At 41.7% G+C, this 15122-nt stretch overlaps 1 protein-coding gene across 2 annotated transcripts in view; it reads right to left on the minus strand.

The window, feature by feature from the left end:
* Positions 1-15122, minus strand: part of LOC124180281 (protein C-ets-1) — a 144977-nt gene that overhangs the window by 46644 nt on the left and 83211 nt on the right. Inside the window, exon 1 of one of the 2 annotated variants that reach the window (XM_046565597.1) lies at positions 3982-6242. The exons of the other annotated variant lie outside the window; for it this stretch is intronic. Coding sequence (XP_046421553.1) covers positions 3982-4096 — 115 coding nt within the window. The 5' untranslated portion in view covers positions 4097-6242. Of the gene's footprint in view, positions 1-3981; positions 6243-15122 lie in introns of those variants that run through there. 2 annotated transcript variants of the gene reach the window in all.

Genomic DNA, 15122 nt, shown 5'->3' on the forward strand with positions numbered 1-15122 from the left:
AAATTGTTCAACCGACCGGTTAAAACGGCGTGGCTGCGCGCATAACTAACTGGGACAGGATAAATTTATACCCAACCAATAGCAATCAGGGTCTGAATATGATTGACTGAGCGTAAAATATATAATTCCAATAATAGTTCAGCTGCTACTATTTTACGGATTATATATGCAGTTTTAGAACGTTCCGTACGCGTTATGCTCCGTCGAATATTTGCGGCAACGATATAACAAAATTGTTTTCATAAACAGCGAACGGATCAACTTCGTCACATATCTCGTAATTATTTCAAAAATAAAACCTGTAAAGATAAGAAGTTGAGGAAGAAAAAAAAAAACGTTTACGAAAAAAATCTTATCGCACTGTGTGACAGTGTTTGAATTCTCCGCACGGGTCTGATTATAGAAGACAAAAGTTTGTGATTCTGACATTTCGTTTCTTTTTTTTTATTTTTTTTTCACCTTCTCATTACAATTTTTTCATCGTTATTCCAATATCTTTTGACAGACGTAAGATTAACGGAAATTATGATTTTCACTCTCTTTCTTTTTTTCGTACGTTCAAAAAACGGCGGGAGACAAAACTTCTGTAATAACAAGTTCGTGAAATAATACCGATATAATACGTCTGTAAAGTATTCGCGAAGGAATATTTGTAATTTGAAATAATGACATTAAAGAACGAAGAAGTAAAATCAATAACAATAATAATAATAATAATATGGGAAAAGGCACAATGGAAATTTCAAAGTTGGAACACCAAGGCATCCATTACTACGGGTAGATTAATTAACAACTTTGAATGAAATTTGATGACAAGGAAATAATAACAAAATGTCAACAAAAACTTGCAAGCTCGTATGAAAATGAATACCAACAATCGGTTGAATATAAATCGATCGTGGGAGGAATTGTAAATTTTCGCCGGCAGGCGTTTTCACATTTCGATAAATATTGCGCGAGTGACGAGTACGTTAAAAAATAAAAATGGAGGAGTAGAAAAAAGGAGAGAAGAAAAAAAAAAAAAGAAAATGTTATCGCGTGTTATTTGAACGAGAAATTTCAAACGGCCAGCGAGACATTTTGGAAAATTGAGCTAGAAAATTTTTCGAAACGTGAGAATTATTTTTCCCAGTAAACGGGTCTTTTTAATACCATAAAGTTTTTTTGGCTCACCCTACAGCACATGTATTATTCATGTACGGATGACGCAGGCGAAGGCGTAAACCGTACACGGAACGGAGAGGAGACGCTGAGACAGGGATAAGAATCGTGGATAAAAAACAACATGGCCGTAGTGATCGCGAGGCGGTTGGCTCCTCGGTTGGCGAGGTTTACGCGCGGCTGCGTAGACACGTGCCAACGACAGATGACAGCGACGCCGCGACGCTCCGCGAGTCCCTCCTCCAGGTTCCCGGCGAGGCCTGAGTCGTCGAGAGGAACGAGATGGATGGACGGACGTCCCGAGATATCGGAGGGAGGTGCGGGAAGACGGCGTGCGTTTTACGCGTGTTTCACGATCGTGGGTGGACGTCGTGGTGATTGCCGAGGAGGAGGAGGAGGAGGAGGAGGAGGTTTGCGTTCGTCTGAGATTCGATGCGTTTTTACATTTCTCGTTGGACCCGGGGTTCAAGTTCCGAATTTGGAAAGATCCAGAAGCGACCAAGTCCGAATTATTTGGTGGCGAGACTTGAAGCAGAGAAATGAAACTTTGACGAAGCGACGAAGTTTTCGAATGGTCGGAAAGCCGACGGCTCAAAGTAACGTAATGAAAGATTCCGAAAATTCAAGTTACGATGGAGCAAAGTTACGAGAAGTAAAGTTGCGACAGAGAAAAATTCGTAAATTAAAATATAATCAGACGGCGTAAGTCTGCTCGACGAGTGAGCGTAAAAAGTGAGAGAAACCGACAAACAGAATGATCAGGATTCCGAACGTAAAGATAGCGAAAATCCAAAACGAAGAAAGATCAAAATGGTGAAATTTCACCAAGCCAGAAATTCACAGAACTGAAAGTTTTGGATTATTTGAAACTTTTGATGTTTCGTCAAAGTTCGATTTCTTTACTACAAGTTTCGATATCAAAAATATCGGAACTTGACGCGAATTTCGGAACTTTTCAAATTCGGAATTTCAATCCCGCCCTTTATTATTTCATTACGAGATAGCCGTGTCATTGAATGTTCGACAAATTATTGGATGATATGTGTAAGCTGTATGTAAAGTATTTTTTCAAAAATACTGAAATTGTAAAAGCAAGCTCAGATTTCGATGCTTCGTTTTAAACAGATCAGAAACTGGAGAAAATCGAGGTAGGTACGCCTAACCATTTTGCGCTATCGTCGATCATTTTTTTGTAATTGCAACGCAAAATCAATTTGTTCGGTTTACTCTACTTTTTTAGTTAAACAAGGCTTTAACGTCAATTTATCGTTGCACGAGCGTTAAATTTTCGCAACAGTTGCAAGAAAATACAGCAACAGCGATCCTAGTGAGAAAGAATAGCAACGGATACCAGACTTTCCGGTAACAGCTAGAAAACCAATTTTCATTTTCTACCTGGAACTATATTTTTCGATTGTGGTAAAAAATGAAGATAATTAAGGACTGAGCGGTAACCGAAACTAAAAATTTCTCTCGGTATATAACTGCAATTAACGGAGAAGATAAAACCAGAAACAGAGTCAAAGAGAATTATGAAAATCCAAAAAAGAAAGCTAAAAGAAGCGTGGAAAAATTTCTTCCATGATAAAAAAAAAACCGCCGTTCCGACTTAATGTTCGTCGCTTTCCGTATTAGATATAGGTAGATACGTTTGTCCGATGAATACGTGTAAGGCAGGTATCCGAAAGTATAAAGCTGTAAGTTGGCTGGTTAATCGAGATAAACGACATTAGCTTGTCAACGTGCATGGAGTAGCCAGCAGTGGCATGTGTCTCTGTAAGAAAGCATTTCCGGAGTCACGCGTGACGCGTAGCGTTCCTCTTCCTTTCGATTGAATCGTTCTCGGCGTCACGCGTGTGTACATATATATATACATATATGTATACATACATACATACCATAATACGGCTTTGACGTCACGTAGAACTCGCAGGTAGATTATAAGTATATGTATACAGCTACGACCTGACCAGGAAGACCGTTAAAAGAGACGAAAAAAAAAAAAGTAACAACAACCCTCGATGCGTGAAGTTCAAGTTGGACTAACGTTGAAGAAACGAAACACTTTGAAATCACCGTTTTTCAACTATCAGATTGACTTTAGGAAAGATCAATTCGCAAAATATGAAGAGAATAGAGACGTTCTTTTTTTTTCACAAATTTAAGTTACGTTTAGATCACGAACGTCGAATTTGCGAATCTAAAAGTACAGGTAGGGATAAGATATTCAGGATTCATCGTGGAGAATAAAAATCGGCTACGATCCTAAGAACCTTGATTCAAGTATCGAAAAAATACCTAACAGATTGGGTTTTTTTTTCAATCTCGTACGGTGGTAAAATCTTGTAATTCAGTCTGTTTGAAAGTAAACTTAAACCTAAGCGAACCAATAGGTTCATCTTGAACCAAAGATTCTTAATTTTTATGAACGCCGTTAAAGTGAATTAAAAAAATGGGTTGTAAACGATAAAAAATTATTATTTCTACCACGGTGTTTGAGGATCATCATTTTATTAATCGATCGAATAAATTGTTTGGGGACCGCCTTAAATTCCTGTCGAGAAAAAAAAATTACACGCTTGACCGAAAACTTCGATCATAAGATTTTGAATAGTGTAAAGTAAGAACTTGGCAAGGTATCAAAAAAGCACTATATAAGTGGTGTGAACTTGAGTTTATATTCATCTGTACCATCAGCCACTGAAGGTACAAGTAAAAACGTGACTTTTCGTTCAATCGAAACGTGAAAAGCCCGATCGAACGAATTTTCAGGTAGGCATAAGTTTGAAAAAACAGGTGCAGGGTACACCGCCTACCTACCTCTGGGCCTGCCGAAGGACTTCATAGCTTTGATTCCCATGCCGACGTGAGCGTCGGTATAATCGACGAACATGAGTGAAGGCCTGCAGGACAGATGATCTGCTACACAGTTCATAAACGCGAAATGGAGTTTAAAAACCCCGTGAAAAAGAAGAAGTGAGAAAGTTTTTTCGTTCCTTTTTGCTTCAATTTAAAAACTGACACTGCACTGAACGCGCACGTATCGGTTTTATATCGAAAGGGGGCTCCACGCGCACTTGATCGTCGACCCTAATCGATGAATCGGTCCATTAGCGTTCCCCTCCCTCTCTCCTTTTCTTCTTCCTTACCGCAACGGATTTCAGCATACGATTAAAGTTCTCGCTTGATATTATATCCGTTAAACGTCGATTCTCGCGGTGTATCGAGATTAGCCAGGTTCTGTCCGGGTGGATCCCATTTCCGGTCTCGTATATCCCTTTTTCCTTGATCGCGTCTTTTCGCGTTCTCGTCTCAACTTGTCACACCGCAAAACTCGATAGATTTATGCATAAAATCGTTGTCCAGCCTCAGGTAGATCTACACGGAAGTATCGGACGGCTTTGTGGAGCGTCGGTTCAACTCAAACCGGAAGTTTAGCCCATGGCAATGGGATATGACAGCGACGTTACTTTGGTAGCTGTAACTTTTGGTCTCGAAGAAGAAACAGAAGAAGGAGGAGGAGAAGAAAATGAACGAGGAGGAGGAGGAGGAGAGCGACGATCGGATCATGTGTCCACCATGTGTCCACCATGTGTTCACTATCAATTCACATAACCCGAAAACGAGACGAGAGCGTCTCTTTCGCTATTTTCGAATACCCCGCATCTTGCGCAACGGGTTTTCCTATCCTCTATCCCTGCACCCCCTTCATTGACAACTTCCAAAACAGAGCGAGTTTCACTTGATATGAAAAACTGATCGTCTCCACCGTAACCGGAACGTTAACTTAAAAGCTTTAGTACAACTCGAAACTGTGCTTCCCTCTTCTATCGATCCACAACGTATTCACCTATCGACATATTACTGTCATTTTCTCGTCTTCTTCTTCTTATTCTTCTTTCACAGTTTCTCTCACTATCCCCTTGGTCACAATTGTCACAATATTACAACGTACGTATCACAAATACGTTTATTACGCGCGGACAAAACGTTCCACTTACGTGTTCCGTCTTCGTACAAGTTTCACCTATTGTACATCACTTGAAGTTGTTCTCTACCGCATTATCGGGTCAATTTCATTGGTGTCCGACAATTGTTTACCGTCCGACAGAATAATACTAACAACATAAGACTCGTCGAGTCCAAACAGACTGAATGATTCCCTTCGGGTGTTTTTCATTCCGTTTAGACGGCACGTTCATACCCAAAACATAACAGCGTGCTGTGCCATGGAATGAAACAGGCAAATCCGTTATCTCTTAAGTATCTTCGGGATAATCGATGCTCTAAAGTCCCGAGTGGTGGGGATGTGAGTCTCAACGGTTTAGCCCAAACACAATGAGCCTGTCGCACCGTATAGTCGCTGGTATAACACCGAGGACCAATGACCATTGGTAGCGATATCAAGAGCGCGGTGGTCGGTCAATCGGCATCAGTACCGCAACAAAAACGACAACGACAACGACAACGACAACGACATCGACACCACCGCCACCATTTCCTACGTCACACTCGTTCGCACCAAGTTTAACGTTTGTTATTCGTCTGTTGATAGTCTGGTGCAACGGTGCAGGGGGGCGCAGGATGAAACCGGGATGATTAAACTGAGCCTGCCTGCCTCCCCCTCCTCTTTCTCCTCCTCATCAACCAGCGGCCGTAAATGACGATTCTTTTGTTCCCGCGTTTCGGTTCTCTTTTCGAGCTCTCTCCCCTCCCCCCTCTTCTCTGTTCTTTATCGTTCTCGCTCTGTCTCTCCCCCTCTCTCTCTCTCTCTCTCTCTCCTTCTCTCTCTCTGTCTCTCTCTTTCTGTCTCGCGTTTACGCGATCACCGGGTACAGCAGTGACACCGTTGAGCGAGTATAGTTGATAAGAGAGTCCTTTCGAACAACAACGACGACGACGACGACGACGACGACAACGACAACAACACAACAGCAACAAGATCACTCTCGTCGGCGTGATGTATGTTCGAGATATACAAAGACGACACACGGGTGTAGGATGAGCCGTTCTCAAACGCACCACAGACTCCCTTCGCGACTCGACGCGACTCGACTAAAATCGTGACGGGCAAACGGTGCGGCGGTAGCGGCAGTCAGGCAACACGGACGACGGGTGTTGAGGAGTGTCGGTCGTTCGTTCGGCTCCTCTCCACGTCGTCCGAACCCGTGTTGGTGCTCACTGGCGGTCCTTGCTTTTTATGTGTTGGTCGGACCAGCCGGGTTCCAAGCAAGCAAGCAAGCAAGCAAGCAAGCAGGCAGGCAGGCAGGCAGGCGGGCAGGCAAGGCAAAGGCAAGCAGGCAAGCAGCCCGCGATCAGCGAGGTGCGAGACGGAGAGGATGGGGCAGGGGAAACTTAACGAGAGAGAGAAAGAGTGAGGGAAGCGTTGAGGGGGGAGGGGAGGGGGGGGCGGAGAAGGGAGGGGGAAGCCCCCACGCGCCAGTTGGCCTCACTCCGCGTTAGTTTTATGAATGAATACTCTCTCAACGGGCCTGTAGAGCGAGCGGGGGGGGGGGGGGGAGGAGGACGCCAGTGGCGTCGTCGACGAGGATTCTCTACTACTACGACGCTTCTCCCGTGATCAAGAGACCCTGGCTGGGTGTTGTTGTGTGGATGGCGTCGCTATACTTAGGTCTTTCTTTCTTCCTTTCTTTCTTTCTTTCTTTCTTTCTTTCTTTCCTTCCTTCCTTTCGTTTCGTTTCGTTTCTTTCTTCCGTGGGTTCATTCATTTGTTTGTTCATTCATGCCGAGAGACGACGCGCGCAACTCGTTCCTACGGGTTAGGTTAGGTTCGGATGCAGCCGCTGTTCAACGCGATGCGCTTTTCTGACTCTGTGGTGTTACCACGCTGCTGACGCTGATGCTGCTGCTTTTGCTGCTTCTGCTTCTTCTGCTGCTGCTGCTGCTGCTGCTGCTGCAGTCCATCTCGCAGAGCCTACGTCTCGTCTATTTCCGTTCGTTCATGCACCTATAGCCACGAGTCACGACGACACAACGACGACGACGACGACGACCAGAATCAACGATGAATCCCAACCCTCTTACCGACTTTTCGAAACATTAGTCTCCAAGTAAATACTTGCCAACCTTCTGTTTCTCGTGGTTGACCTGATCCAACTTTTTTTTCCACCATTTCTAATACCGTTCTTCTTTATCTTCTTTTTCTTTGTCTATGTTCGTCGGCGTTGTTTTATTTTTGTTACTTCGAAAAGATGAACGGAAAGCCGATCTAATTAATTGATAGAAAAAATGAAGCTGGATCTTTCTGGCGCACATAAGAGAAAAACAAAGAGAGAAAGAGAGAGGGAGGGAGAGAGGTGCTAATTAAAGGAAGAAAATCTTGGGATATCGGACGGAGTCGAACAAATCTAGAGGATGAATGAAGTCGTGTGTATAACGCATCTCATGCGTATTTGCCGAATAGGCAAACTGTGCGTAAGCTCTTATGGGATATACCCACTATACATGTATATATATATACACACACGATGTGTAAACGTTACGCACTCGGTGCAAGAATTGGGTCAAGCAAATCAAGCAATAAACACCTGTCTAGTTTTATACTACGTCCTCGCTACAAGATTATATTAATATACATATATCTATATACACTTGCATAAATGAACGTATGCATCTCGCATACGTTTACAGTTAAGAAAATATCATTCATAATATACATATGTATATGATATACCTACACGTATGGAGGGAGGTACGATTTGATTAGCTGCGCAGGATACGGTAAAATTATACAAGTGTGTAAATCGATGTTTGTATAACCAGATTTATTGACACGGAAAGAAATTCATTCATTGGGAGTGTGTATGTTTGTTATCCAACGTCGTGTATTGCAGTGTTATACACCGCGTCAGGTGATAAGGTGCCTAACACAGTGAATTAATATTAACGATTTCTACTGTTTAATTAACCTAAAATCGAATGTAAAGTTCCGAATGATAGATTGAAAAAAGAAAACAAAAAATATTCCCAAGTACTCGTCCGGACAAGCCTGACCACGATTACATGTACGATAAAACGATAGATACCTACTAAAAAAAAAAAAAATGGTGAATAAATTTTGCAAAATGGACATTTAAAAGATTGAAAGAAATTGATAAGATACTGAAAACGAACGATGAACGGGGAGGGGGTGGAAAGACGATTAGACTTTCTGGTCTGCGAAGTAGGGACACCCCGGGGCTTTGCGGTCCATTCATAGATCCGTATCCAGGCATCATCCCCACCAACCAGCGCGGGGCTTACGGACGTTCCAAGTGCCCGGCGCCGTTTCCGTCGATCTTCTCTATCTCGAGGCTAGAGTCGAGCGATCTCTCCTCTCTCCTCTCTCCTCGCCTTTCACCTCGGCTCCTCGAAACGGCCGCTGCCTGGGCCCCGGGCAGGGCAGGTTTCTGCTCGACTTCTTGCGTCGTTTATTATAACTAGGAAGCCGTCGCCCCATCCCCCCCTCCCCCCCCGTTCAATCCTCTCCTACGGCACTCGAGATCACCGTGGTGAACGTTCTCGCGCGGGTTCGTTTATATAGATCGACGACTCGGACGCCCAGCGCCGGATGACGCAGGCGAGAACCGAGCCGCAGAGCTGTACGCCAGGCCATCGAGCGTGAGAAAACGCGCGAAATCTAGCCAGTGGCACAGAGGCAAAACCTGCATCACCTGTTCCGAGAGCCAACTATCCACTTGACTTCCGTTGGACGCGTCAACATTCTCGTGATCGGATACCGGACCTCAAATTCAATCTACCGTTTATCTTTGACGGTTGGAGATCAATTCGGGTTTTCGGTTCTTGCAACGGGATCCGAACGTTTTACCTGTAACATTCTAGAGCTTAGGAGACCGTGGTATAATTTGGGTGAACGAGACCTTTGTACAGTCACAAGTCACTGGAAGTCGCGATCCCAAGTGTCTCGGGGTTCCAAGTCACGACCCAACATTCAAGTATTCACTCTTTGGAGGCATTTTTGAAGTAAACTTATCTGAAAGTTCTGACCTAAGCTCGATCAGGGACCTCCTAAGTCAATTCATACAAATGACGGAGTACTTTGAGGTCACTCTAAGTCACGATGTAGAAGGTTGATGAATTTGATCAGGACTTGATGGGTTGAAGTTGCATTTCAAAAGTCATGACTTTACTGGATTCGTCTGTAAGTTAGAGCTAAGTTCACTACAGCTCATGAACCCAAGCGTTGCAGGCGTCGTTCATTCAAGTCTAGATCCTTTGGAGTTGCACTTTCACCACAAGTCATGGATTTGGTGAATTCACCCAAGCGATGACCCGAGGTGCTTTGAAGTAGCTCAAAGTGAGTTAAAACCGTGATTCATTTCTGACTCGTGACGAATGTTGGAAGACGGTAGAATGAATGAAATTTCCGCACCGCGGTATTCCAGTCTTTCCGGGTCTACTCCATAAAGCAGTATCGTAACCGCAAGGCGGGAAGGATTATTAGGCGTCTTAATTGCGCGGGACGAAGAAGGTTAGGTGGGGTTAATCGTCGCGTTGAACCTGTTGCCGTTTTTCATCGATAACTAATTCGGTGTTATGCGAGTGGTGTCGAGGCATCGGATCAATTAGTCGCTTCCCAAATGTTTTTCTTTTTCTTTGGTGTCGGTAAACCTACAACGGAGATGAAAGATCACAACCTACACAGGCACACCCGCGCACGTTGTTCTTACATACCCAATACGACGCAACAATTGTAGAGTAATAAGCTTGTCTCTCTACGTAACACATCAGCGTCGGAGTTTCAATTCTTTGGTTATCCGCACCGTGACCACGATCACGCAACTTATGGACTGCTTCAATGGTTGTGTTGGTCCAAACGACCATCTGCACTTCCACACGCAAGTATCTATCGTTTCACGTTGAAAAGTTGTCACTTCCGTCAGCTACATGAGACACCGATTGTGCCTGAGATGGAAGATCGGTTAGGTATCTGAGATCGATGATCGTCGAACAACGTCACTGAATCGGCATGTCTCCCGATGTATCGCCGATTGAAAAACACGATCTATCAGAACTTCTTGGTCTATTGAGAATGAAATTTGAAGAGATTTCATGCATCACCGTCAGATCAATTGATCTAAAAAGACACAAGGATATGAAAATTGATGAAAGAACTTCATCTTTTCTATACCGTGATCAAAAACATGTTTTAACCACACCGTGCAAAAAAAAAAAAAAAAACTGTTGGTTGTAGAATTCTGTACAGACTATAATTCGGTGTCAATTTAACACTACCGGATGTCAATCGTACCTGGTCTTGAATTTTCGAATTCATAGTCCATGGTTGCCAATCGTATTTAATCTTAACACCACCATTTCTCACGGTGAAACCAATTACAAAATTTCATCAGTATTACCGTTCAGGAAACATATCCCACATAGTGTATTAAAAGGATTGGATATTTATTCCAATCCACGACTGAACATCTTCGCAGTATTCCCCGAAAGAATTCATTGAAAAGTAGTACAATTTTACATGAGATTCAAAAGCTTTAAAAATTGTCTTTCAGATACACCGAGAGACGAAACCGTACATACAACCTTCGAAACAAGGTGTCTTACACGATCCTCGATCGAATCTGCAAGAATTTGGCCCATTTTAAAAGAGGGATCAGCTGATCCTGTCCGCACATACACAGCTTGAAGGATCTTTCTGGATGTTTTCGAATACCTAAGCAAGAGCGCGTGACTCCCCAGATTCTAGTATCGAGGGTGGTTTCCAACGAGGGGGCGCAGGAGCGAATCCCTGCACAAGCGTGTGGGTGAAACCTTAACGGAGGAAAAGGAGGAGGCTTAAAAAAAAGGGGGGAAAAAAAAAAAAGAAAAAGGAAAAAGGAAAACGAAACGAGGGGTGTCCGTGGTGGCGGCAAGGGGGCAGGGGGCAGGGGGCAGAGGGGGGGTCGCGTAGTACGCGTAGTACCGACAACGTAGGTCCGCCGTGCGGGCGTGTATATATAAGAAGACCGGAAGCCCAGGGGCGGGGGCAAGGAGCCGTGCACCGGAAGCGGCCGGAGACCCGTCGCGAGGCTATGCCTGCGCTATAAACGAGAGAGGACTGCAACACACCGGGGGCTAAGAAAACGTGTGCGACCTATAAGCGTGCGGCTATATGCTATGTTGCTGTACGCTATATGCCGTATGCCTGCTGGCTGCATCCAGCACGAAGGGGACGTTCCGGTCTCGGGGGAGTTATTTCGGTCGCGTATCGCAATCAGTATGCAACAAGTGACAGGCCACGCCGCGTCGCGGCTCTATGAAAACGGAATCTTTTGCTTGGTGCTTGTTGCTGACGGCGGTCGGGGATTCGAGAAAAAAAGAAAATAAATAAATAAAATGAAAAAAAAAAAAAAAAGAAACAAAAAGGCGCGATATATGTTCTTTTCTTTTAAAACCCCGCGTCTTCCTACTTCTTCTTTTTCTTCTTCTTCTTTTTATTATTAATACACTCACGCTGTGTATTAAGGACGGCGTTTCCTGCTTACACGGAGTCTCCGCGTATCTTATATTATGTATGTAACATGTATGCGGGCCGATACTTGTACCAACGAAATTTCTATCTTTATGCAATTTCGATATTTAATAGGGCAGTGTACTAAGTACAGGGTTAGAGTAGGGAATTTCACAGAATTTACTGTTGACATCGACTGGTTGATTCAACCCTTTTATCGTTTTTAACATATTACTCACTGAAAGACAAATTACAAACTACAAATCAAATATTGTTATGAAAATTTAATGTGATATTGTATGAAATGTAACAATTAACAAGTAATGATCTGTTGGGACATTACGTTAAGTTAAATTTTTCTGACATTGGTAAGATACATGTTTTCAATACTTCCCGTTGTCGGTGAAATTTTTTTTTTCTTATTTTTATCTAACGTAGTTTTTCTACGAACGTAAAAATATGAAGAAAAAAGAAAAAACTTGTCACCTTTTCAGGCGTGAAATATATTTTGAGGTTGATTTTTAGAAACTATCGAAATTTACAAATATATATGTATGTATACAATACGTTTTTCGTGAACAGTCTTTATGGAGAAAAAAAAACATTAAAGTGCGTGTGATCACAATATTGTATAGTGATACTCATATGTGCAATCATTTCTTGTAGTATGGGCCAAATTTTTTCGTGAATTATAATTCAATCCACTCGCCGGTCAGAAGGTCGTAAGTTTCCAAATGAAAAATGTCCAACATACGATAAAACATTCGTTGTTTGAAATTGTCAAAAGAAAATAATGACGTTTTTACTATCTAAAAAAAAAAAAGAAGAAAAAATGACAACTACCGAATCATTAAAGATGTCGTTTTGAACAGGTATGAAAATTTACGTTTTTTTTTTTCACAGAACATCTTCAACTTATATCCTTTTCGAACAAATTTTTCGCAACGAAACCATGATTTCAAAGGTAAAAAATTTTTACTTTAAAAAAATTCGATTAAATACAAATATACGTATATAACGATAACTTTATTTTCGTTGATACCATTGATCGATTCTGAGATATCGTCGATTGAAAATTCAGAAAAAAAAAGGCCAAACTTCGATTGTCGAAGAATTCGAAACGGGAATCGGATCAAGTTTGAAAAAAATCAGCGGTGATACTCTCACGGAGTGTGAGAAAATCGCATAAGGTGAGAGAGGAAGAAGAAAAAAAAAAAAATAAATAAAAAAAAATGTAAAATTCTGAGGTCCAAAGTGTGGTCGAGTTGATTTTCATTCTCCCTATAAGAAAAACTGTATCGAATTCCGTTCGCGTAATAAACGAAACAAATAAATCTGAAAAAAAAAAAACAAAAAACCAAGACCATAATAAAACAAAAAGGGAGGGAAATCTTTGAAAGTACTCAGATTTAGATGACGATAGGGTAAAATTGTAATTATGGGCATAAATTTGATACCCGTTTCAGGTTCATTATTACCGAGGTATAATTATCGGCTACCTTTCGTCATATAAGACGAAATTTGTCACAATATACGTATACGCGTATTACATACAGGTATATATATACCAACCGGCGATACGCACGCAAGATTTAGTCGATGGTCCGCGCGCTCTCCGCACTTCAGAACATTATTGTTAGACAACTGCTTACTTCCGGTGCTATCGCTACTACGTGTTTGTAATACTTTCCTAGGAGAACGTGGCACTGCCCTAGCCTCTATTGCACTGTTTATAACGCTGCCTTACCGTAGAGCCGAGTCTCTTACTAACCGGCCTCTGCCTCTCTCTCTCTCTCTCTCTATCTCCCTCTATGCCTATCGTTGTTACACGCGCATTGTACAAAAGCAGACTGGATGCCCAAGTTTATTTTCAAAGACAACAAATTTTTCCTCCTTATTATCATTACTGCATAGTGTATATATACACACATAATTCGTTCTTTCTCTTTTCCTATATACAAAGTCTCTCGTTTTTTAAATCTCATACTCTGTGAATGGAAAAAAGAAAGAAAACAAAAAATATATATAAAAAAAAAAACCCTTTTTCTGATCAAGTTTCCAAATTTTCTTATTTATATTTATTTTTATTTTTTTGTCTTTGTACAAAAATATCCAAACACTGCGCTGTGTAAAATCAAATAAGAGGTTCGAAAAGAAGGAAAGAAAGAAGAAGAACGAATTTTTCTTACTGTTTTCAACTCGAACCGTGCGATTTCTAATCGTACACAATATGTATATATATGCTGTAATATTGTACTTTCCGTTACAACTTGGGAGAACGGGACAAAAATATATATGAAAAAAAAAAAATAAATAAAAATTTAATAAGTAAAGAAAAAGAGGAAACGGTGAAAAAGACTCTCGACATTCGAATATTCAATTATAATCGTTGAAACCATAAAATAACGTGGTAATTATTGTGCCGCGGTTATACGGCTGTAAAAACGCTGGTACGGCGCGTTTACGACGCCGGTGAATTCTTAATTATTACACGGCAACGGTCAGTTTCCGATCGATTAGCAAAAGTGAAGGCGAACCATTAGCGCGTAAGAATACGTTTACTATATGCATACATACATACACACATGTAATCTGTAGAGATAATCGAAAAACTGGTTTCCTCGTTCGGTAAGGTGAATGGGTCCAGGGTACGTATCGTGTTTATATATATATATATGCACACACACGCACACACACAGGGATGTAGCGTAGGTGAAGGAGCCGTTTAAACTCGCTCTTCCGGCGTTCCTTCTCATTCACATCGTCGGGCAAATGAAACCGCGAACTTTCCCCTTTCCTCATCCCGCAAGCATCGACCCGGCCTGCTGCATTAGCGAATCGCTTCGTTAAACAGATCGGGCCTTTCACGGTTTCACCACCTTTCCTGATATATGTGCAATCTAATTTGAACACAACTGGAAAGAAGGAGAGAGAGAGAGAGAGAGAGAAATGGGGAGAGAAACGCACGCGAATTGCGACACAATTGGGTATCGTTAGGCACGAATTTTGCAAACTTAATACGTGAGCAGAACAGGTTAACGGAAAAAAAAAAAAAAGAAAGAAAGAAGAAAACTAGTCTCGTTGACTTAGGATCTGATCGTAAGTAATAAATTATGATGGTAACATTTTATCACGACTCGAGTCAATCACTGGTTTTGAAAAATATATAATCATTAAATAGACTGTTGCGTTGGTTTTACATGGATCAGAGAACGATTAAAATTTATCCTGCGGATTAAACCCCAATATTTTATACAACTTATCCTTGGGATTTGGTACAAAAAAATTTCAATACACTTTGCATTATACTGCGTGAAATGGATAATCTTGTTAAAAATTGGAAATAAAGAAACGTATACAATATTCTTTAGTTTTTTGACCTCCACCCTGTACATTATATGATATAACCTAATTAGACTGAGAAAACTTTCATTCGTTACAGTAACTCGAAAAATTCAGTAAAACAGGTATCGTTAAAAAAATAAAAATAAAC

The sequence above is a fragment of the Neodiprion fabricii genome, chromosome 4 (genome assembly GCF_021155785.1).
Source record: "Neodiprion fabricii isolate iyNeoFabr1 chromosome 4, iyNeoFabr1.1, whole genome shotgun sequence".
Taxonomy (NCBI): domain Eukaryota; kingdom Metazoa; phylum Arthropoda; class Insecta; order Hymenoptera; family Diprionidae; genus Neodiprion; species Neodiprion fabricii.